Raw genomic sequence first — 24131 nt, 5'->3', positions numbered from 1 at the left:
GGGTAGTCTCTGTTGCTTCTCAGAAAACTGCACCATGGCCAATAGTTATCTCCTGCAGTTAAAATGCTAAACAAAATGTTTCCTAGGTCCAAAGAGCACAGATCTGATCAGATTCTGGTTTCAGTTACACTGCTGTAATTCCTGAGCATTGTCAGTTAAGACAACGAAGCCTATAAAAATCAATGGATTTAATATAGGTTTAGAGAGGAGCTTACATGCAGCCTGTCTGAATGTAATTTACAATAATTAGATCTTCTATCTTAATGTAGCTGAAAACTGAGTCAGTACCAGTTTCCAAAAAATCAAGTACTGTGTGTCAGCGAAGCCTTTTCTGGAAGGAAACACAAGATTTTGTCTTCATAGTAACTAAGCTTTGGAGCAAAATGGTGAGGGGGAGGAAAACATGTTTTTTTCTCCCCTTCTAATCCAATCTATTTAAACAGAGGAATCAAAACAGCAGATGTTTAGTATGAAAAATGTTGCCCAAGATACTGGCGCCACAGAATCCAGCATGAACTCACCAAAGATAAGATGAAGAGACTATAGTTTCCCTATTTCAGTTTTACCAGTCACTAGTCCGCTGCAATTTAAACATACAAGTCCGGAGTGTCATGTTTAAAAGAAGCCGTCATTTTTGTAAGGAGAGCAGTTTACAACCCATGCACCATTCTAAATCTCTGCAGTACCTGTAATACTGCTTGCTAGATGTAAACAGAGGACTATGACACACAAAATTCTGACCAGATCATTCTCAAGAACAATAATATGAGACCATGTAGCAGAGAAGCCTGTTTTAATGAAAGAAATCTCTACCACTAATCTTTTCTCACCTTGCTGCAGTGTAGTGCAGCAACTGAAAAGTATTTTCCATTTTGAGATGTCTGAATTTTATCCCTCATACCTTGGCACACACATTTGAAACTAATGATTTCACTTTAGCTGGCTCAAGTTTTGCTTTCATGTTTCCTACTGGCCTTCTCTAACTACTTTTTATAATTTACGACACAGCAGTTTGTAGGGCTGCTACTGTAAACAGTTAGAGAGAACCATAAGCTTTTTTATTTCCCTCTGCAGCAGCAGTACCTTCTTTCTATTTACTTTCCTCATTTTGCCACCCTCTCCATGTTTTGTAAGGAAAGTATCTAGTTTCTCATTCCTCACAGGAGTATCAGGATCAAGGACATAAGTCTCCCTCTTTTTCAGTACATCAAGTTTTGACCTTTAGGCTAATGCGCCCTGATACAGCAGACACTACAGGTGCCTAATGCATTGCCACTGTATCTCTCTTCCCACATGTGTTACTGACCGCATTATGACACTAGGGCCATCACGTTAGGCAGTATTTGCCTTTGGCACACCTTTTTGTCATTTACATTTATTCTGCAAAGGTCTCTGCTATTAGTTTTCCCCCCACCTTTAGAAGAATTATTGAGCACCTGAAGAACAGGGGGTAAGTGGAAAGGAAGCCCAGCTGGTGCTCAAGTGATAAGCAGCAGCCGTGGTTGCCAACATCCCTCCTATGCTGGCTGGAGGGCTCTGTGAAGAACCATCACCCATAGTCTACAAGCACAGCTGGGTGTCTGCACCCCTGTAGGTTAACCCACTATCCACTCCCCAGAAGCTAATCCTCCCTCTGTGTCTGTGTTCCTAATTACTTTTAATGAAAGGCATAAATAGCTTGAACCACCACTCTGTGTGCTTGACTTCTGTCCTGATTATATTTCATAAATTCTCTACAAATATACACTCAGCACTTGTCAGTTGTCAAGTTCAATTCTTGTTTCACACAGAAATATCATCTGCTTATGTCAAGTTGAAGTCTGGTTGAGTCTTTGAATGTGATTCTGCCCATATTGCACTGCTGCCCAGTGAAACACCATACTGAAATAAGACTTTCTCTGTTTCTGAATAGAAATACCCCAATGACCCCTAAAAAGAATTCTGTTCAACTTGACTTGCAGTTTCCTTTTGTTGCTGGGAAGCTTGATTCCTCCAAGAATTGTTATATATTAAATTTTGTAATTTTGATTTTATATTGTTTATATATATGCTTATATAATATTATAGTTTAACTTATTCTGCCCACAAAATAATGAATCAGCTGGGGTTTTTGTTCTGTTCAGATGACCCGCACAGATATCTACTACTGTGTAGTGGAATACTGAGGGTTACTGATCGGGACTTTATGTAGTAAGTAGTTTATTATGTAGTAAGATGTTTATTGTAGTTTGAGGCTGCTCTTCCTTTTATCCTTCTTTTAGCATTCTTGGTACTAAAATAAATACTGACTATGTAATATTAGGGATATATAATCTTTCTCTCTATATATATTTATATGTATCTGTATAGTCTGTAACATCCAGATGCATTAAAGCATTGAAGTTACATTAATACATTAAAACATACACTAAAATAGGCAATCACTGCTTCAGATTGACCACTATGAGATTAGGTTTGAGAATTCATGAAAAAAGACACTGCTGCATTTTCACAAATAGAAGAAAATCAAGTCCTTTGTTAAATATTTAACCTAAGTAGACTTTGCAGGGCCTATCACTGAAGCTATAATTGCAATGAAGGAAGAATTTTACAATCCTTGAAAACTTTAATGGCACCCTGTACTAAAAAAAAAATTGTGTCTTTCCAGGTACAGATTTTAATGTTGGCATAATAGCATGCAATTGCAGGTGTGCTATTCATTATAAACCACACAGCCTAACAGGACTATTAGGTGGCCAGTTTATGGAAAAGAACTTCCCTCTCCATTGCACCTTTACTCCTTGATCCTTTAAAAGCAAACAAAAAAAAACCCCTCAAACCAGAACAATCCTTGAGATATCAAAATCAGTATTACACAGATACGTTAAGAGCATTTATCGGAAGTGGTCTGGAAATTAATATTTAGAATTGCATTAGAACTGCACAGCCTTTCAAAATGCTCTACTGTTTGTAATGAACATTTCAGAAGTATTAAACATTCAGAATTCTTTCAAAGTGTTCATGAACATATACATAAAAACCATAGACACACACTCCCTCATCTTTATTTTCAACTTTTTGAATTATTAGTGTCTCTCTCACAGATAATATAATTGTTTCTAAGCTTCCATAAGTTTCAAGAAAAAGAGCAGAAAAATGCCCCTTTTTAAAACTCCTGGAAACGTTACATTGCTGGGAATGCCTTCTTAAGCCCCAGAGTTCAATTAAAGACAAAGTAGAAAACCAGCAAAAAAAACCCCCGAATCTAGATTGAACAATACAGTAAAATATTCACATTCACCTTCCTTTGTAGCAGGCCTATTAGCCATTATACCCTTAGCTGTTTTTTCTTCCCAACGCCCATCATTTCACCATTGTTCCACATGAAGTCTGACATGGACAACAGCGACTCATTTTTTAACTAATTCCTCCCCTAACCCCACGCACACCACATCTAACTGCAAACGCTGTCAAAACCTGAAGGTCTTTTTATGCATCTTATCAGTTTGAACAATGTGCTTGTTCTGCCACCCCCAGAGTACTCATGATAAAAATAGTCAATAAATCGGAATTGCCACACATCCTATTTTTCAATTACTTTTTTTTATAGCTGTACCTGAGGGAAAAAATAAGCTAGGGCTCTTATTAATGTTTCAGGCAGAGCAGAATGAAGGTGCTGGAAGCTGGAAAGCAGGTGAAGCTGGAAAAAGGACAGATGTCAAGGGACGGATTTCCCTTTCTTCAGCCCTTTCAAAACCTTTCAAAGGTTTTAAACTTGTTTTTTCAGCAGTCCCCATTCACTCAGTCGATTGACATATGATTCAGAGAACACAGGTATATATGACGCAGATACATTGGGAGGGTTGTGTGTCAAAAGCAAAAGCCATTTTATACCTGAAGAGAAAACCAGTTTCCTAAACTCTGATATGTGTAAAGTACAAGCTAGCAGGTGGTGATGATAAAAGGGAGCTCTACACACCTCTCTCTTCCCCATCATTTGAGACAGTTCAAGCTGTGTGCCTGCTCTACTTCCTTCCCACACATCCTTCTCCTGTTCAGATTGGGCTGCACAACCAACTCAGACTGAATGTTAATATAAGCTCATCCACAAAGATATACCGAATCCAAAATATCAGCCTGATACATCAACACTTGGCAAAGCCCTTACAGTTCTGTCAGGGGGATCTTACTGCCAAAGTGCCCAGGCTGCAATAAGCAATAGCTGTTGTTACACACTCAAGCTATTATTAGACATTTTCAGTCATCAGAGTGAAGGCGAGTTCAATGCTACTGTTGGGTGGATAGACACACACCTTGCTATCAAAACCAGATCCCTCATCCACTTGTCTGCTGACAGTTAGCAAGAGTATGAGAGTCATTATTATTCTATGACATTTTAATTCTATGTATATTCATAACGCTGGGAATTCCAATTCAAAAAATGGGCATCGTCTAAGTGGGTATTTGCAATGTTCATATGCACTGTTGGCCAAGAGCATGCAAACAGGTTCCTGTTATTGCTGTAAATACACGATTGCATTCACGGAACACGCACTCTGGTACCTTTACACTTGGGGGCATAGAATGGAAAAAAGTCAACTTTATGTACCACCTTTTAGCTGAGCATTTATTATTGTTCTTGCCATGTGGTAAGAAGGCAGTGAGGGGCAGACTGTGGTGTGAATGCTGATAAACTCGAAGGCTAAATCTTAATTTAACTATGCTGTAGTTGCAGTCAGTCCACTTCTCCCATGTTTCCCCAAAATATTCTGTTCACTTGGGTACCTGCATATTTTACTATTTGTTCTTCTTTTACTTTCAAATATGCCCCTTGTCTCACCTTGGGCAAAACCCAGCAACATTCAGCCATAAATCTACAATGCCTGATAGGCTGTGGAAGAAGGTTGCATGGAATAAAGAAAAGCATCACTGTGGATGAAAGATGAATCCCAGAAGCTGTATCCTGAAAACTGGAAGCAAAATGGGGAATTCAACAAGTAAACATTCACTCATCCATACATCTACTGCCTACACTAGACAAAGCACTGGTTGCCAACAAATTCACCATGACATGTCATCTTAGTACATTTTTTAGGTACTGATGACTATTGTATCTCATGAGGGGGCTCAGCAAACAAAAAGCCAAAAGAATCCTCTCCACACCTGGAGAACAAACCCTGCTGTTTTCTATATTTGCTGCTAATACAAAAGAATATCCTTAGTACCACGAACAAGTCACCATAAGAGGAACCATGCAACAACTTTCCTATGCATGTAAATACTTGCCTTCCCAAAGTCTCTCCATCTTGTGTCTCTCCAGCAGTCGCTCTTTTAAGTGCTTTTTCTGAACAAAGGGGTGAAGGAAAACTTAACTCCATTTTCTGCCTGAAACACTCTCCTCCAGGATGACACTGTAGTCATGTGCAAAGTGCACAGAGTTAAAATTCTGTAAAACAAAATGAGAGTTAAAATTCCATGTCTACTGCTATGTTACTGTACAAGATTACGTGCATACCTTCAGTGTGTTTTCACTTTTAGGAAGTGAAGAGGTTATAAATATTAGTCTATTTCTACACTTTTCTCCAATAGATGTTCAAGTTTCTTCGGGATAGACACAATCACCTTACTATATCAGTATGTAAAAAGCCTTGTAACAATAGAGAATGTCCCAGTCCTACAGGTTTTTAAGTTGGTTTGAATTTATAGATTCCCTAATCAGAAACTATTGCAGGTAGTTTACTGTTTAATGATGGTCAAAGACTGATCTCCTTTTGCTGTTGCACCTCCCCCTTTTTTATGGGTTTAGATACAGATGCAAATAAGGGTTACCAAGTCTGAGTTTGAGAAGCTGGAAAAGGGCCTGTCAGAAGGTGAACCTGCTTTAAGGCAATCAGTGTAACCTGCTGTCACATTCCCTGGCAGTCTATTGGGTATCTGCTGTAACACCAGATCACTCCTGCTCATCAGCCTTCCCAATCTCCCATGACCAAGCATGTGATTTACCATGGTAGGTACGGACCTGCTGCCTTTGCCTGTCTGTGTTCTGGAATGACCACTCCTGAACAGCAGTCTTGTACAGTTCACACATCTTTTTCAATTAAAGAGAGCAAATGTAGCTAAGTATTTTAGAATTTCTTTTCAACTTAAAAAGTAAAATCTGAAGAATTCTGCCTTCTGGAAAGCACCATAAGGAAAGGCTGAATCCTAATTCCTTGTTTTGCTCCAAGCAAATGAAATATACTATGCTCATTCACCCTTAAATCTTCCAATTACCCTTCCATCCAAAAATCACGTGCTCAAGCACTTGGACACAAGATCCACATGCTCAGTAGTGAGTTTTCCAATTTTAGAATATATGAAGGTTATGAAGAAATGGCTGTAAGACTGGATTGTGTTTTTCAAGTTTGAGATCTCATAGAGCTTGGGGTTTGTTTTTTTTTCTTTCTTTTTACAGTGAATCAAAAAGGAAGCCAATTGTTTGAGATCCACACACTGCAGAACCAGACAGTTAAACAACAATGCACATAGCAGCCAGCTTTAAATTTGTTCAAGGACTTCTTTGCCTCCCTTAGTAACCTTTCTGCATTTCTGCAAAATAGCTCATGCCCAAAGTCCTTGAACAGCCTGTAGTTTTCCAGCCATGTTCTGTTACACAGGAGGTAAATTTCTTTCACACTAAGACAATGGCTTTCTTACAGATGCAAAGTTTTAGGACAGGAGAATGATCATTTAATCTAGAATTACACAGCTGAAATGCATTCATCTCATTCAAGGTTATTCCCCATGCTTATGTGCCAATCTATACTGAAGTATGAAATATTTATCATCCTCCTCCCTCACTTTTTCCCCTTTTAAATCTCTTTGGCCACATTGTATATTAAAATTCCACCTATAAAAGAGCATTTTTATAGACTAAAAAAACCCCAGTGAAATTAGTAAATGGCTATACAGCATTGTAACTTAGAAATGGAATCTTCTTGTTAAGTGTGACCAAAATTTTGGCATATCATCATCTTCCTGAGGAAATATAAACAGCCCCAGTGTTATGAAGTATAACCAGAATTTCCGCAACAGTTTCTAAACACATTAGTGAAACTATTTTTACAAACAGATACTTGAGAGAACATTATTATTACACATCTTGCACTGTACAAATCAATAAATTAGAGAGATGGAACAATAAGTCAATGTAGTTATTCTTTAAGAAATAGTTTTTCCCTAGCCATTACAGAAGACTCCCTTAAACAACCTCACTGAAGAGGTCAGAGAATAAAGATGACATTTCCAGAAATACCAATAAGTAAGCACAAAAAATAAGCTGGTCCAGAAGAATCATAAACATTCTGTACATGTTTTATTAGGAAGGAAATAGCTGCTTCCCAGAATTCTTAAAGAAAAACAAACCAACCTAAAAAAAGACCATTTGCTAATTTCTAATTTTTTCCTTCAGCATGAAGTCTTTTTCTTCTTTTCCACCTTAGTTATAAGTATCTCCTTCTTTCACAGTACAACAGTTTTAGATTTCAATGTTCCTGGTAGCATTATGTCACATATGTAAATGATGACATGTTCATTAATTTATACCTACCAAATTTAAATAAAACCAGTTAAATACCTTCATAGTAGTAATCTCTCTTCCCTGAGCAAAGAGCTTCTCCATGGTACAAGCTGTTTGCATGCTAGTGAGGCAGAGAAGAGAGAGCAGCATTAGGTCCTCTCTACTGAAAAAGTCCTTCGGGCTACTGCAGGCCAAGCTGCCAAAGCAAGCAGAGGACAGAGAAGCTACAGTCAAGTGAGATCTTTGCAAAAGGTGTGCCCAGACTGTTGTACCTGCTATAAGGCAGACCAAATGGATGGAAATACTCATAAATGCAGAGAAGTGGCAACTTCATTATCAAGTGTTTTCTTTAAAATTTTTTTAGGAAACACAAATTTTATAGGGTGCTTAATCTTTTACCTTCTTAACTTAATTACCAGGAACAGGGAAGTTAAAACTTAAGTTATTAAACACCTGAAAGGCATCTAAGATGGTATTTCTATAGGCCTGAATACCACAGGGTAAGGTCCAGCACCATGGTGATGTGGTAAAGAATGATTGCTGTGTATCTTGGACCACCTCACCAAAAATGCCAAGCAGTTCCCTCTATACTCAGAGGGCTCATGTCTCCAGGCCTTAGGACTGCAAAGCCCATGATTTGTTCATTTTTTCTCAAAGTGGAACTCCAGCTCTGTCTTTGATTGCCTTCTTCAGGGGAGAGCTGCACATCAGAGGTGACCACCCCAACACCCACGATGGAGCAATAGGGTAGAGTTGGCACACACGGGAAATTGGCTTGAAGAAGGCAAAGAAAACAGTTTTGTTTTTATTCTGATTTCAATGGCAGCTGTCGGAAAGCTGCTCAGCAGTTTGGAATGTCAGAAGTAGTCCCTTTGGAGCTGAATTAGAAGGAGATGGAGAGAGCCAAGAGCATGAGGCAGATAGCTGTGTAACAACGGAGTAAAACTCACTGCATATTCTCAAAGAACTATATTCTCTGTCACATATAGCTCACTCTCAAATCTTGCAAGTAAACCCTAAACTAAACCTTTTCTGTGGGCTCGTCTGATTTGCTTTCACTAAGTAACTATGTAAGATACATATTGGTAGAACATCTCTAAAAATAAATCTGCCAGTCTTACTGGAGGGGAAGCTACAACATCTGCAAGCCAACAAAAATAATGATTTTTCATTCTACTTAAAGTTCAGGAAAAATATTCAAGTTTGCCAAAGAAAAAACCGACAAAACTGATGGGAACGGAAAATATTTTCATGCTGAAAGAGGATATTACAAACAATAGAGACCCAAAGTCAAATCTCTTGTTATCCTTTTTAAAGGAACTTTCCAAAATATAACGCCCAATTTCTGCAAGAACGATGTAACATTTAAACAATACTGCAAATACTTTGTCATCTAACTTTTATATGATTATTTAACAAATAATGATGGGACTTAACCACCCCATGCATACACATTTGTTTGGTAATTTCTTCTGGCCTGCTGGCTTTAATTTTCAGCTCTTCTAGCAGTGTTTTTTCAGATCAGGCCTATTTTTATTTCTGGAGTTATTCCAGAAGTTCAGAAAACAGAAGTTCAATGAAAAAAATGATGTGCAGATAAACCAGCCTGATGGTTCTCAGCTTTTAAGCCCAGAAAAAGGAAAAAAAAAAAGAAAAAAAAAAAAAAAAAATCAAGAAAAATGCATTTAACACCTGTATTCCAAATTACTTTTTGACATTTCTTATTACTATTTCTCAGAAGAGAGGGTAGGTGTAGCAGCTTTTCCATGAGATCAGCCTTAACAACCACCCTAAGGTTAATGTAGGCAGCACCATGAAGTACCATATAAATCACTATTTCCCACCTGTAGCTCAGATGGTTCGGAAAACCCCAACTGTTGTGTACTGAAACACGTTAACACCACTAACATTTTCCACACAAAGTGCTGCAAGAGGAGGAGGGAGTATTTCAACCTGCCAAACTGTTGAGTTGCACAACCCAAGATGCTAGCGTACATTTTCAAATGCTTCCCGGAGGCACATGTGTGATCAACTTGTCCAAAAGAGAGGAACAGCTGGCTAATGCCTTACAGCCACACCCCATGGTAGGATGAATCAAACCAACTATGGCTTAAAATGTCCCAGTACAGCTACAGAGCGCAAAAACTTCACCCTGTCCTCTGTATAGTGGCCAAAAAGCTAGTTCTATGCCACTTGCAGAATTAGTTACTCCAAAGCATGAAAAAAATCTCTAAAGACCCTGGACTTCCAAATGAGAACATGCACTCATTTATGAAATGCCATCTGAAAACCAGTAATAACCAAATGAAAACTTCATTACTTATAGAAAATTAATTTTTCTCTTCTTGAAAGTAGGTTATACTACAGTTATCTGAATAAGTTTACACATACAGACATTACATCCTACTGTCCTACTTTCGCATTGTTAGGTTTTGAAGGAGGGAAGACAACTAGAGAACTACAGAAGAGAAGTAAAGTTCTGTTACGTATTAGGAACTAGAAAACTTATTCTTTCAGTATTGGAGAGATCATCAGCAAAGTGAAAATACATTTTTTAAGTGTTCAAGGTAGGCAGCCGTCCTAGGAGCCAGTTACGCAATCAGAAAGCATAGCCAGTTCCTCTGGCTTCCTATCTTCACAGTGCAAAAAATGTCAGGATTCAATATCTGCAGAATATTACAGGTCCACAACTACTTTCTGTAGGAAAGACTGGGTATCACTTCCACTGAGAACAGCAAGACTCTCACAGCAAAATGATTTGGTTGAAAATCACTATAGTGTTACCAGGGACAAATCTACATTACCAAGCAATCATGATATGGCACAGCAATACTTGCACCATTCGGACTGTAGGTGCATGCTGAGAGGAAGGTCAAATTATTTATAGGTAAATTCAGTTGCTGCAGATGGGGAAGCTACTCAGCCACCATATAACCTGAGGCAGAGGCATCACATGGAGCAGAGGTATGGACCACTTTGCACTCCCGGCAACTTTAAATCCTCTACTGACTAATGCATACAGGAAATAGCTATGTGTGGACCACCCTCTTCTCCAGGAATAGAACTGCATCTTTTCCACCACTTCTCAAAAATTTGTCAGGTTCAGAATTTTGTAACTTGAATGCACAGTCTACAAACGTACATTTAAAAATAGTTGTCCAGGTTGCTTTTTCTAGACTATTATAAGAGTCAGAAATAGGCTTGGATTGAATAGATTAAACCAAATTCTTGTAGACTTTCCAGTAAATCCACTTAGAAAGATAATTTCAAAATTTAGGTGAGATTGTCTTGCATGGAACAAATACAGATCTAGTGTTCCTTAAATCTGTATCAGTACTTGAGCCAAAAGCAAAAAGAACCATCTCTAATTCTTACAATAATTGTAGGTCTTGTAGAGGATGGTTTTAAATGTGAAATATTTAATGTCCAGCACTACACAAAAATCAGAAAAGGATAATATCTGATGCAGTTCATACTACCTACTCAGGCATTATTTCCTTAAGCTGTTCAAAGGAAAGACAAAATCCAAACTACTGGAATAAGTACTAATTTATAATAACTGAGTCACCACAGTGAAGCATGTGTCCTGTACTGGATCCAACAGCTCATATTTAACAGCATCTTAACTTTGTGAGAAGTAATGAATTGGAGATCAACTACAAGCTTATCAGCCAAAGTGGCAACAACATCTGAATTTCCAATGGAAAAATAAACCCATGTGACTTCTAATCCTACTGTCCCTTTAGGGTCCCTCTATACTTGAAAAGTTATCACAAATCCAATATTTTCTCTTTCAGAGATTAACCATGTTTTGCACTTCGAGCGAAAACACTAGATGCTACAACATTACACTCTTGGCACAGGGAGAGAATTTGTTCTATACTTCGCATACTCCAAGTTCCACTAGTGCCAGAAAATGTGCCAGTAAGAGAACGAAGAGAAAAAACTAACATAAGCCCTCTTATCACACAATATTGACACTGGCTGTACAGTCTCATGTTATGGAATTTAGGCTGAGGGAGGGAGAAAAGGTATAAGCAGGTCATATGCTGTACTGGATTATGAAATATATTTTGGTAAGAAACACCAACAGTTTCAACTTCAGTAAGTCCTTAATTCTAGATGATCTCTAACATACTTCAAGCTGCATTCAACTTGTAAAGTAACTCAATCTCCCACTTTATTGCACATATCAATCAATTCAAGTTAGGCCAGCATTTCTGGTTTGTTGAGAGACAAGAAAATACTTCGGTTATTATTTGTTTCCCTACAGAAATAACCTGAGGTCAATTTAAATATTTTATTATTTAAGGAGGTCTTAATAGATTTAACAAAAGCATCACTTCATCTCCTCTTTTTTCTATCTGTTGAGAATATGACTGAAGCTGTATCAACATGGTTCAGTCTTTTTGCAGACTTGGATCTCCTTTCACATCCAGCTACCACTGGATATTCAGCAGATGAACTGCTTAACGTTTATAGAGTTACCCACTGGACAAATATTTATGGTATTTTGTTACAGTGGTTTTCAAAACAGACTAATTTCATTTACCATTATAAAGAATGCTCAAAATCCTGCTCCAAAGGTACACTGTCATCTGGCAGGATGGTGGACATTGAAGTTCCAAGAAGAACAGCATTAAAGGACCTTACTATAAGCTTTAAGAGAAAAATCAGTCTCTAACACCTTGGGTTTGGGACATTTGGAGTTGTTTGAAAACTTATTAAGCTGGTACAGTTCAATGCAGAAAAAAATTGTTTTCTGATGCATCACAGAGGGAAAAAAAGCAAGGGAATGACTAGATCTACCTAATTTCCTTTTATCCCATGGTCTTCTAAAAATAAAATCCCTGGGGTTACCACGCAAATACTAGTTCCAGGAAAATACTCCAGGGCATACAACAGACTCTTTTTAATTGTTTTATCTTCAAGAAATCACATGCTTAGGACTCACACCTCTGAGACAGCAAAACTGTATTTGGGACACAAAAGCGGATAGGATGATGGTGTCATTTCCCAACCCTGAGGAAGCCATGGCTTCTCATTTTTAACTGCACTTTGAAAGCTTTAGAATTGTTCTGCTGGCTATCTGCAATTTCACAGGACTTTTTTTTGGCAGTAAAGGTGAGACTGAGCAAGGGTTCTGCACTGTTTCTACTGCAGTTAGAAATATAGATCCAGTGTGCCAAAAATGAGCTAATGGTTAAAATCGTGATATTTCCAAAGAAACACACACAAAACCAACCCTGATCAGGCCAGGATGTAGCTCTTTTACAAATTTATCTAGTAAAAGATGACATTGGTCAAGCTCTGTCTTAACTAGCAATTAACTTCTTGCAGCACAAAAAGTAGCATCAACCCTCTGTGGGTTCCAGTAAGCCCTAGACCATGGAGAATTACACTACGGGACATAGTTTGAATATTTCTTTTAGTTTGTACACACTCTAGCTGCTCTTGCATTTCAGATCCTGTCAGTTCTGACTGCACAGCAGTGGGTTTTAAAGGCTATTTTAACTCAGGTCATGGCTCTGAAGGGAGTTGTATAGTACAACTGAAGGTGCTCTGGAAGAAAAGAATAGGTACATATATGATACTGCTTTAAACAAGCAATGCTACTGAAGACACGTTTGTAAAACTATGGTCTTTGAATAGCTGCTTTTGATGCTGTCCAGAGATTGTAGTTTAAGAAAAGAAACACCCTATTGTGACTCCTGAACTAAGTGATCTGCCACTTTCCAAGTAGTTGGCTTATGCTGTGGATGGATATTGGTGATTTGGGATGGCAGCTGTTACACACCTGAAGAAGAATGCTGCCATCCATCCTACTCTTAGGGCAAGGACAACCCTTGCAGTTTTATTTGAAGAAATTTGTTGGAACTTCACAAATTTCCAGACACCTGAAGTTTATGGGCTGAAGACATGGCTTACAACTTGCATTAAAAGTCATTATGAAAAGATCATTTTTTGCGTGGGGAAAGGGAATTGTTCCACGCATACTGCAGGAACATGCTGTTAAGCAACCTCTTAAAAAAGGATTAAATACCTCCAACTCAAAAGGTTGAAAATGGTCTAGGCTTTTCTTCCTTTCCTTCTTTTTTTTAAAAAGCAAACTATTTAAGCAGAAAATGGAAACAAAAACTTTTATCTCATGAGAGAAGTAACTTGTAATTATCTGACTGTGCAGCCTAGTTTGTAGTTTCCCAGCTGATGTTAACTGTATTCACTGCAGCAATTACAGGTAATTCTACCTGCAAATTGTAAACCAAATTCTGCTGAAGCTCTTCATCTACCCTACAGAGTCTTGCAGCTGAGCAGCGCTTCTATGAATTCTGTATACAGAAGAATATTTTTAAGACACAATCAAAATCTTAAATCTGCAAAAGCCAAGCAAAAGATTTGGGCTAGGCCAGAATGTAACCTTTTTGTTAATTTGTCCAGTACGAGTTCTACCCTAACTTGTAATGAACTACAGAGGTTATTCTAACTTTAAGGCCACCCTACACAGCACTTAACCAGTACGTCTGGCTCTGAACAGTGCTTCTGTAACTGCAGTATGCAGAAGGAATATTTTAACACAGTAACATTCCAAAAGTTTCAAAGTATGGGTGGGATGACCAACTTACACAACTTCCAAATGCTGCGCAGAGAGCCAAGGAGGCAAGAGGACAATAAGGGGATAGGAAAAAACACATGCAGCCTTGGCTTACAACTTCTATGCCAATTTAACTATATAGTCAGACCCAACTCTAAGAAAAAACCTGAGATACCCGAGACATTCTCCTAGCTGGTGTCCTGCCTGGTTGTCTCTCTCACAATCTGAAGAAAGAAAATGAGCAGCTATTTAACTGAGGAATGTAACTGCTCGCAATGGAAACAGAGAATCAGGAATTGGAAGACTGTCATTGCTCACCACAGTTACTTTTTCAATTTTCTGTCTTCATAGAATATCTTTGTCAGCTTCTGAACATGTCTTGCAGTTTACCTATATGTAATACAAAGCGTGAAAAGAATTTAAACACCAGATGTATTTACAGTAAAATCATCCTTACGTGCATGAAACCTCAAAGACTGAATTTGTATTTAGTGATGAAGAAAGTTTAATGGAGAATGGTCACAGCCTACTCAATAATGAATAAGGTCCTGTTCACCTGGAGACAGGCAAACATCCACAGACAACCACACAGATGAAAAAGAGAAAAAAATGTGATAAAGTGTCACATACAGAAAAGACTATTCTTCTCCAGACTTCAACAGCTTTTAATTCCTCTTTTCCGTTTTAACCAAGAGTTAGACACAAATTTACCCATGGACTCCAGCTGTAAAATGCATGCTCCTGGGAACCTGATGCTGCTGTTATATGTATTGGCCCAATCCTTTCCACTGGCGGAAAAAGCACAAGCCCATAGCCCTGCCTCGAGGGGTACACACTGGTAATCCTTCAGTTCCTCAAGATTCCAGGAAACCTTCTAGCTCCTCTGTTTATTCTAGAATGAAATATAGATAACAATGATTTTCCAGAAGGGGAACTGCTCTAAGCCTTTTAGACATATTAAATTTAATACAAGAGCTAGCAAGAAACCCCAAACCACACAATTTATCTAGTTCTGCTCATGAAGAAAGCAGCTTGTTTTGAGTGAACAGAAACATGGCAAATATGAGAGTATTTCAACAAAATCCGTAAGTATCTTCCCAGGTACTGAGTAACAGTATGAACCTACCAGCAGAAATCCAGGTCTTTTTTTCAGTCCTGCTCCATACTATCACTCCCAGGACAACACATGCTGAATCCTTCTGTTCCTGAAAGCCAGGACTTGTAGCACTTTCCCTTAGCAGTGGAATTGTAAAGTGCTCAGGAACTGATCGAACCTACTGCAGGTGAAGATGGGGAAAGGCAGATTCTCAGGACTGAGGGTGCACTAGAGGAATAAGGGTATGGATTAATCAGAGATCTTCACCCAATGGATTTCCTCTAAAAGGGTTAAAAGTACATATCTTCAGTAAACACCTACTGCCCCCAGGGTAAATCCTCAGGCAAGCCTTCAGGCTATCAGAGCATGCAAACCCGCTTGCTATTAAAAATAAATCCAAGATTAGTCCATAGTTCAAAGTGATAAATTTTTATTTTAGGAAAAAAAAAAAAAAAAAAAAAAAAAAAAAATCCCAAAAAACATTCCGCTATTGCAGTTTGTAAAATGTTCACTGTTTGCAGTAGAAACAGTTCACAAGTCAGAACTCAAGATTCAAAATAACATTGTGCAAAATAGTACTGGCATAACTACACATAGCAAAGAGACTAGTGTAAATCAAGAATTCCATTGAAATTAGTTGAGCTGCTCCAGTTTTACACCAGTGTACATCACCTCAGAATAGGTCCTTTTTGCAGAACATCCCTGGAATTCCTCTTGCTTAAAAAAATCGCCTTACATGCAACAAGTAACCTATCAGTACAACATATGTAAGAACACCTCCACAAGTTATCACAGTGTAATAGAGGAAAACATATCAACCGGTTTCATACAAAGGCAAATCTAATGGCAGTTTTGGACACCCCTTGACTGCTACCCTCAAAAATTGCACATTTCAAGAAATGAAATAATTTAGAATAAAGCCAAGCAATATTCCTCTTTAACTATCAGTACATTGAGAATTAGGGTGGACGAGGCATCCAGGAAGGTTTTTATCTATTTTTTTTTAGCTTACTAAATTTTCCCAAGAGAGTTGTTTCAAAAAGAATTTGTGTAAGAAATGTTAATTTGCAGTGTTATCAGGCCAAGTCCTCTTCTGCAATTCAGATAGACCTATCAACACTACAGAAGTTTCTGTAGTCAAATACAAATCCCAATGAAGAACTATTAAACAAAGACCATACCTTAAGCATTTACTGATGACATGCAATGAAATCAAGCAAGCAGTAACAGGACTCCATTTACATTTGGAGCATCCAGAAAAAGACTGTTGCAGTTTAGTTAGGGCACAGGACTGGAATTTCACAAAACACTTGTGAAGAGTTAACATTCTCTCTCCACTTGACACGCAAAGTAACAGTTTCAAAACAATGCATCTAGGTCATTCTTTGTATGACCAAAATGCTAAGAGCAGAAATGATTTTTCAGAGTTGCTGAACACTTACAAACTCAAGTCAAGAAAATATACAGGTACATCTCGCAGTAAGTGGTCATTCTGTTTTCCTGCACACCCAGGTTTAGAAAAGCAATTCCGTAAGAACTCTTTGATCATAATGAAACTAGTTTCTCCGCAGTGCTTTTCACCTCCCTAGGTGAGGAAAGATACATCTTTTATTACCTTTTTTAAGAGCCAACATTTTTAATACATGCCAACCTCGTTTGGGTCTAAGCCATCACATCTTTAGGCTGTGACATTTGATGAAGTGCACACACTTAAACTATGGAGTTATAGAGAGAAAGCACAGCCCTGACATTCTCAAGTGTCTGATTCTTTTATGTCAAGGGTCTTTTTTGCAGATTATATTCATGAGAACAAGGAAGAATGACACACAAGATTTGCTTTGGAGGTACATGTAAGCACGCACCAGTTCTGGATGAGAACAAGTCTGCAAGTCTGTCCATAAAAAAACACCAAAGAAAGATCTTTACAAACACCAGTCCTGCCTCAAACCATAAAGATAAAAGCAGCAGACCTACGCAGACTGTATGTGTGCATGCACACAATGAGTCAAATGGAAGTCAAGAAGTCACCCTGCAGCACTGATCTTTGTAACTGCCTGTCTCTGGTGACTTTCTATGCATTCTCTTTCACGTTTACAGTTTCACAGAGAAGCTGTCAAATACTCAGCAAGGAAACACGGACATCACTGGCAGTGAGTTACTGTAAATACATCAGCATTTCAGAGATGGCAGGGACAGGACATAATACTTCAGCCAGGAATTATTGCTGTACCATTGAATTTGATAAAACTCAGTAAGCAACAAGAAGTTAGCCTGAGGCAGAAGAAAGGTTAATGGATATGACTTTTTTTCTTCCCAAAAGACTCAGTTTCAGCGTTTTCCAACAATCTCAGATTCTGAATTCCAGAAAAGTTTAGAACAAACCAAAAAATAGCCCTGAGACTAAACATACCTTTTAAGAGCTGCTATTGCTTTACATAAATCAAACACAGTAATCATTTACTTCCACAGTATGCAGTATTTAATTTTCACTCCTTTTTTTTCCTCACTTGGGATATGTATGTGCAAACAAGAATTTCTTTCCAAGACATATATACTCAAGCATTATCTGTTACTTTTGTAAGTACTTAAATTTGTTGCTATAGGAGTATGGCATCAAGCAGGACAAGAATGGCTGAAGCAGGTCAAACTTTAACAAAGAAGTCCTCTGCCCTTGTGCCTTGAGTTTTTAAAAAAAGGATTCCAATAGTCATAGCTGCCACCGCAGACCTTCATTACAACGATGACCTCCCTCCTTGTGACTTATGCAGAATTTACAGCTGGAGGAACACCATTTAGTATATCTCCAAATCAACTGTCAGCGTTACTAAGCACTGCCACCAGCCTTTAAGTGTGGCTAGAAGTGTGAAATACCAAGAAAACAAGAATATCAAGAGTGTCAAGTTGTGCATAAAAATAGACCTCTAATTTTTCTTAAGCTACAAAGTAGGCAATCAAGGAACTGACTAGGTCTATGCATAGTTAGGATTTAAAGTATGACGAAAGGACTTGAATTCTTTCAGTAAAACTGTGCTTGAGTAATGCATGGGTCAAGCCCTCAAAAACCAGAATATCCCACTCTTTAAACAAAAGAACTTTAAGAAAGCTCCATGCACTCTCAAATCTATTTTGAAATTCATTTAAATACTTTACTTAACAGCTCTGCTATGGCACAAGACAGCACATAAAAAGTTTAAGGCTAATTTTTGTATGCACACATGTAAAAGCTGGTCTTGGAACAAGAGCTGTCATATTTTTTCAATTGAGTCTTTAGTATGGATTCATAGTAAAGTAGAGCTGCCACTGCAATGGTGGAGTTGTCCTACATATAAAAAAGACTGAATGTTGTCCTGAACGCAGTTTTTATAAAAAGCAAAAACCTCACACATTTACATTTGTTTTTTATCAGAGCAGCTCACTAACTTGTACAGTACATTGTCCAATAACATACAATGTAAACTACCAAAGAGATGCTCAAGTACTACAACAGGTGCAAAAGAAAGTCCTTGGGTATGAAAGCCCACTGCTATTTGGAGAGTCACTCTGTGATGAAAACAAACATCAGAATGCAGTTTTGGTGGAGTCAGTTAAGCCTCAAGGCTGTAGTAAAGACTATTCATTAACTTTAGCCCTTTGGTTCTTAACCATTCAGTTAAGATCTCCTGATAAAGCACTAGGCAGTGTGGTATTGACGGAGAAGCTCTTTACATGCTACTGTTACAGAAACAGAAAACAGACTTAACAAGCACTTCCTTCACCTGAATGATCTGACCTTCCATGAATCCAGACATACCAGGTTTAAACAAACCTATCTAAAGCAGTAGATTTTAGACTTCAAATTGCACTGTAACTGTTTCACGATAAATTAATTAATATCCACCAAACCTAGAGAAGAATTATCAACTGGCCAAACTTGATGCACAAAGCCACTTAATTTAAAAGTCTGTCCCTCAATTACTTCTTCGGTATAAGTCAGAGCTGCTACTTCAAAACGGCGTTCTTTAGTTCCATCTGCACAATTCTATCTGTTTTGATGGGAAGATGGATAGTAATCCAAATTCTGCTTGTTTGCTAATTTAACATGTCTAATATTTTAACACTTTCTGGTCCATTTGTTTGATGAATTTTTGCATAATTTTAAACAAGGATTCATTATACTATTTAGTGTGATTTGCTCTTACTTGCTGAGCAAAGTACATTGCTATCATAATTATTTATGTAGGATTTAAAGGAACAGTAGATGTGCATCAAAAACCATGACTATTATCTGCACAAGTATGCAGTTTGGTTGTTTTTTTTTCCTCCCAAGTGAAATGTTTGCCACAGAATTTAGCATATTAAGCACTGAATGAAATTTTGTATTTGCAGTACCATCTTTAAACAGATGCAGTTATGAGTGGACCTGAGTATGCAACTGATCCATGGAAGCTATGCATATGCAAGCCAGTGACAACTGCTCATGTGTAATAGACCAATATTCAGGTCCAGACACTGTCCACAATGACACTTACTTTGAAATTACTGAATCTAACTCTGTAAAAGAGGTACATGGTAAATTTGTTTTATAAGCTAATACAGCACTGGTAGTCAGGTCACTGCAGTTTTTTGCATATCTGTATTGTATTTTTCCTGAAGTTTCCATCAGCAATTGCCTTTCCCCCCATTTTCATCTTTTATTATAATTTCAAAGGAACCATAAACTGCTGCATATCAGGACAGACCATGTATCAAAAAGATCCTCTGTTTTACATGCCAGCCCAAGTTGCTGGTCAAAAAGGGAGAATGTATCTGCTGCCGTAACAGCATCTGCCGTAACAGATACCATGCCTGACAAACCATCAACTTCAACAGACACACAAAACACCACTATGACAACAGGGAGGAAACCATGCACAGATATTTCAGTATTATGTGGCCAAGGTCTATAATACAGTGATGAGTCACGTCAGAGCAAATTTGTGCCAAGAGTGATTAATCATTCAGGCTGACTAACTCTGTAAATAGCCAAGCAAGCCTCTAAGAGGCAAGTGGCATATCTTCTGCAAGAAACAATACTGAGTAAGAGGATAACATTTTTTTCCCCACCCCTGCACAAAAATCCTATGGACAAATAGAACAATACTGGGGCAAGTGCTTTAAGATGCAATTTTTCAGCCAATAAACCAACACTGGTGGGAATTCTGTGAAGGAAGGAGTTTTAAGAATGTGACTTACTTGAAAAATAAACTTCCAATATCAAAAAAATTTACACTATATACTAACACTGCTTTTTGAATACTATTCTGTTTTAAAAGTTTCAAACATATTATCTTATTTTGTTTAGGGCTGAGGCTGTTCAGCAAGGTCACATAATTTGAGACTGCTGAAATACTTCAGCAATCCTTTGGTCCCAGCAGCTGTAAAACAGCCAAGTAAAAAAGAACCTTCCCTACAAAAAAAACAAAACCCAAAATAAAATGGGGCGGGGGGGATCACCACCAGGAAAGTGTCTTCTAAACACCATCTGCTATGCACCAGAAAAGGCAATTATTTTTACAAAATACACATTTTCATACAAAAGACATCTTGCAAAACCATCTGATTGCCCCTCCCTCTGCATATTACAATGGTAAATGGGATCAGCTGGTTGGTCTTGAGATTTTTGTTTCAATGGGAAAAAAGTCAAAGGACACAAGCATCACAACAACTGGTCCTTTAAATGGCAAAGGATTATGACAGTCTTTGTTTTCACCAGTGTTTAAAAAAGTAGGCGAGAAACAGAACCGGAGTCTTCATAAGCAGAAAGTGCAACAGAGTATCAGCTGCTGCATTCTCCTGAACTTCTCAATGTGCTACCAAACTGTCAATTATACAAAGAGTTCAATGATGACAGTGCCATAAATTGTTAAAACAATGCAACTAGTGTGATCAGAAAGGTCCAGTCAACTGGTTCCAATTTTTTTTCCCAGTAGTTGCCCAGAAAAATGTCAAGACAATCTAAATCTATCCTTCAGCTTCCTCAATAGGTCCGGATTGCTGGAGTATAGAGGTCTGTGGTATTATTGTACTTGTTCCACGAGAGATCCTGTCTTGATCTGTGTTTGTAGACAAGGAGGCCATAGAAATGGGCTGTAACAAACTGGGTGTCATGCTGGAAGAGACAGTCAGGCTGTGTGTAGTGCCCTTAAGTGTGAGATCCTGTGTTGGAAGAAGTGGCTTGAGGATGCTGACAAGACAGAAAGCAGAGCCACTTTTAGGAATGAAATTCACTTTGTTCTTGTCAGGGCAGTAGAAGGCTGGAATTTCATGCAATGGCTTTGGCCTAGAAATAAAATACACATAGTAGTTTTAAAATGACATTGAACCACCAAATTCTGTCAATGGCAAGTATGGCTGAACACATCAGTGGAGACAGGCTGATATTTAAACTTGAAGTATTTCAGCTACTCAATAATGCCTTAACGACACTTGTACCACATGGCAAATGGCAAGGTGATTTAAACTGCTTCTTTACATATACTGTGAGATAAACAACACATTCTTAGGGCAGGCTGTCTCCAAATCCAAGGAAAACACTAAGTTCATGTTGCAGATCACAAACCCTGTCCATGAACTGGCATATCCAATATATGAGGAAGCATTCTCGATCATGTTCTCCAGAAACTTTCACAACCCAACACATTCTGCCTGTCCCCCCTGACCCCCGACAGTCTTTATACAGCAAGCCTTGTGAGAGAAAGCTGGCATAGCAATGTTTCTAATATTGCACATCTTGAAGCTGTTCATCATCATAGCGGGATTCCCTTTCCTATACTTCTGCCTCCTTTCCATGTCCACCTGAGTGTGGCCTGAATCTCTGCAAAGGATGAGCCCATCTTACTTAAAAACACAGCGCAGGGAGTAAACTGTGGTATTCTCGAAGTGGCATCTGTGATTAAGTACCTGTAACCTGGGAAGGAAGTGTGGAACACACATTTAGATCCTGACTTGCAGTTTTGCCATCTCAGCATATAATTCAAGCAACTCACGCTCTAGGAGAGACAGAGCTGGAAGGGAAATTGTGGATAGCACAGGAATGCCTTCTGTCTATCTCAAATGCTGCAATGTAAATCTACTAAACTAGTCCAACTCTTTTAGACAAAACTATGGGAATCTGTTCCAAAGCCTCTCTTTTCCGTTGGAGAAAGCTATGAGAAATTTATACCCATTTTTTTCTTGGTGCCAGCGCTGTCCTTTAGCCTATAACCTCTCCTTCTCTTCCATGTGTGTGTTAGACAGCTGAATGGACTTCTATCTTCATTCTACTGGGACAAGTAAGCCAATTTTTCAGTATACTCTTGTAGGAGATGCTTCTACTCTGAAAAGGTTGAGGTTTAAATGGTTACACTCATGTATTCCACGTACATGTGGAATGCAAGTGCCAGATGCAAGAAAGATTTTTGCGTGAGACTGCAGTGTCCAAGAACACTACGTAAAGACTTCTGTGGAAGCCTGTTTCATTGTACAGTAGACCAGTCCTACAGTTACGCAGCAAGGACATCCCAAAAGAGATGCAAATGCAAGTCAAGTCACAATAGAGTATGTTCCTGGAGCAAGTGAAGACTATCAAATCTGTCGGCAACACAGCTTACACAGTCTAACTTAAGTTATAGCATAACCCTTCCCACATTGCTATGAAGAGACCATAAAGAACTCTCAGAATACATTTTCAGTGATCAGAGATGGAAAATACAAAGGCATCTATAATTTTTTAATTACTTCTTATAGTAGAATAAGTATACAGTATATACTAGGCATTGTTGAGATAATATAGGCACAAGAGTATTATAAACAAATTATGCTCCTTGTGTGATGAAGTTTTTAACTACAAGTTAAAAGAGTCTTGCATACAAGTGACATAAGGGTATAAAACCCCCACTGAAAATAAGAATAAAACATAAACCCCCCCGAATATTTCCAAACAACAAAAGTTGGCATTTTCAGAATAACCAAAGCATCAAATACTTAGGGTCAAATTCACTTATCTGTCACTAGAAGTTTCACAATATGGTCTTCAGAGTCTAGATTACGATGTGCCTGTCAAGTCATGACATATATTAGCTGATACACCTGTATTACAGCTTCTTATTACATCTGATTATTGGAGTTCCTCCCCCACTATCTGCCAGGTAAGAGACAATCCTCCCAAGTTATGCTGGTTTAAAAAAAGAAGTCCCTCAAGATTCTGACTTAAAAAAACCTCTGCAATAAAATACACTCATACATACCACTACATAGTCACACAAAATAGAGATCTGGCTATCAGCATGGTATTAATAACTGGACTAACGATTTTGCTCCAACTCAAAATCAATAAACTAATGGGTAACTCTGAATATTTCTTATTTAGTAAAGATCAACTTACAAGCTTTCCTCAAACACTTTAACCTTTTCACAGCCCTCTGGAGGTTCACGCTTGAACATGTAGCTGTTGTTGGGTTTTGGTGAGGTAGCATATTTTGGCAAGGGAGAATTATTCCCATTCTCTGCAGGAAAAGAGTTTCTCATTACTTAAATGTGTCACACTATAAAAAACTCCAATAACCCCAATCTTTAAATGCCCCTCTAAACTGAAACCACTTCATTACCAATGATATAAAGTTAAGAAACATTTTGATTTGCCTCCAAGCCTATTTGCAAATAAGCTTTCTATCTCAAGCTCCTTCCTCCTCTCTATTTCTCTTTATACTGTTTTTCAGGCTCCTCTTCAATTTTTATTCCTTCCTGGACACTTCCAGTTTGTAACTGCAAATGTGAATCTATGATCCTGTGCTGTCACCATCCAGCCAAAAGAAATGGGCAGAAGCCATATTCCTTAAAAACCAGAACAGGTTTATATTGAATTATAAAATTTTCCTAGGTTATCTCAGAATACTTCTGGTAAAAGAATA

At 38.1% G+C, this 24131-nt stretch overlaps 1 protein-coding gene across 2 annotated transcripts in view; it reads right to left on the bottom strand.

Moving 5' to 3' along the window:
• Positions 1-16859: 16859 nt before the first annotated feature.
• The window catches only part of FAM117B (family with sequence similarity 117 member B), a 28571-nt gene continuing 21299 nt past the window's right edge, over positions 16860-24131 (bottom strand). Inside the window, exons 7-9 of one of the 2 annotated variants that reach the window (XR_003991658.1) lie at positions 23606-23726; positions 22406-23277; positions 21439-21523 (exon numbers count right to left, since the gene is read on the bottom strand). Coding sequence is in view for 1 of the 2 variants with exons in the window: in XM_030488162.1 (XP_030344022.1) it covers positions 21205-21523; positions 23606-23726 (440 nt within the window). In the remaining variant the exon portion in view is untranslated. Of the gene's footprint in view, positions 21524-22405; positions 23278-23605; positions 23727-24131 lie in introns of both variants that reach the window. The other variant, XM_030488162.1, reaches the window with a different exon arrangement.

Source organism: Strigops habroptila, chromosome 5 (genome assembly GCF_004027225.2).
Source record: "Strigops habroptila isolate Jane chromosome 5, bStrHab1.2.pri, whole genome shotgun sequence".
Classification (NCBI taxonomy): Eukaryota; Metazoa; Chordata; class Aves; order Psittaciformes; family Psittacidae; genus Strigops; species Strigops habroptila.
The sequence above is the reverse complement of the archived record's forward strand: the minus strand, read 5'-3'. Positions and strand labels throughout refer to the sequence as shown.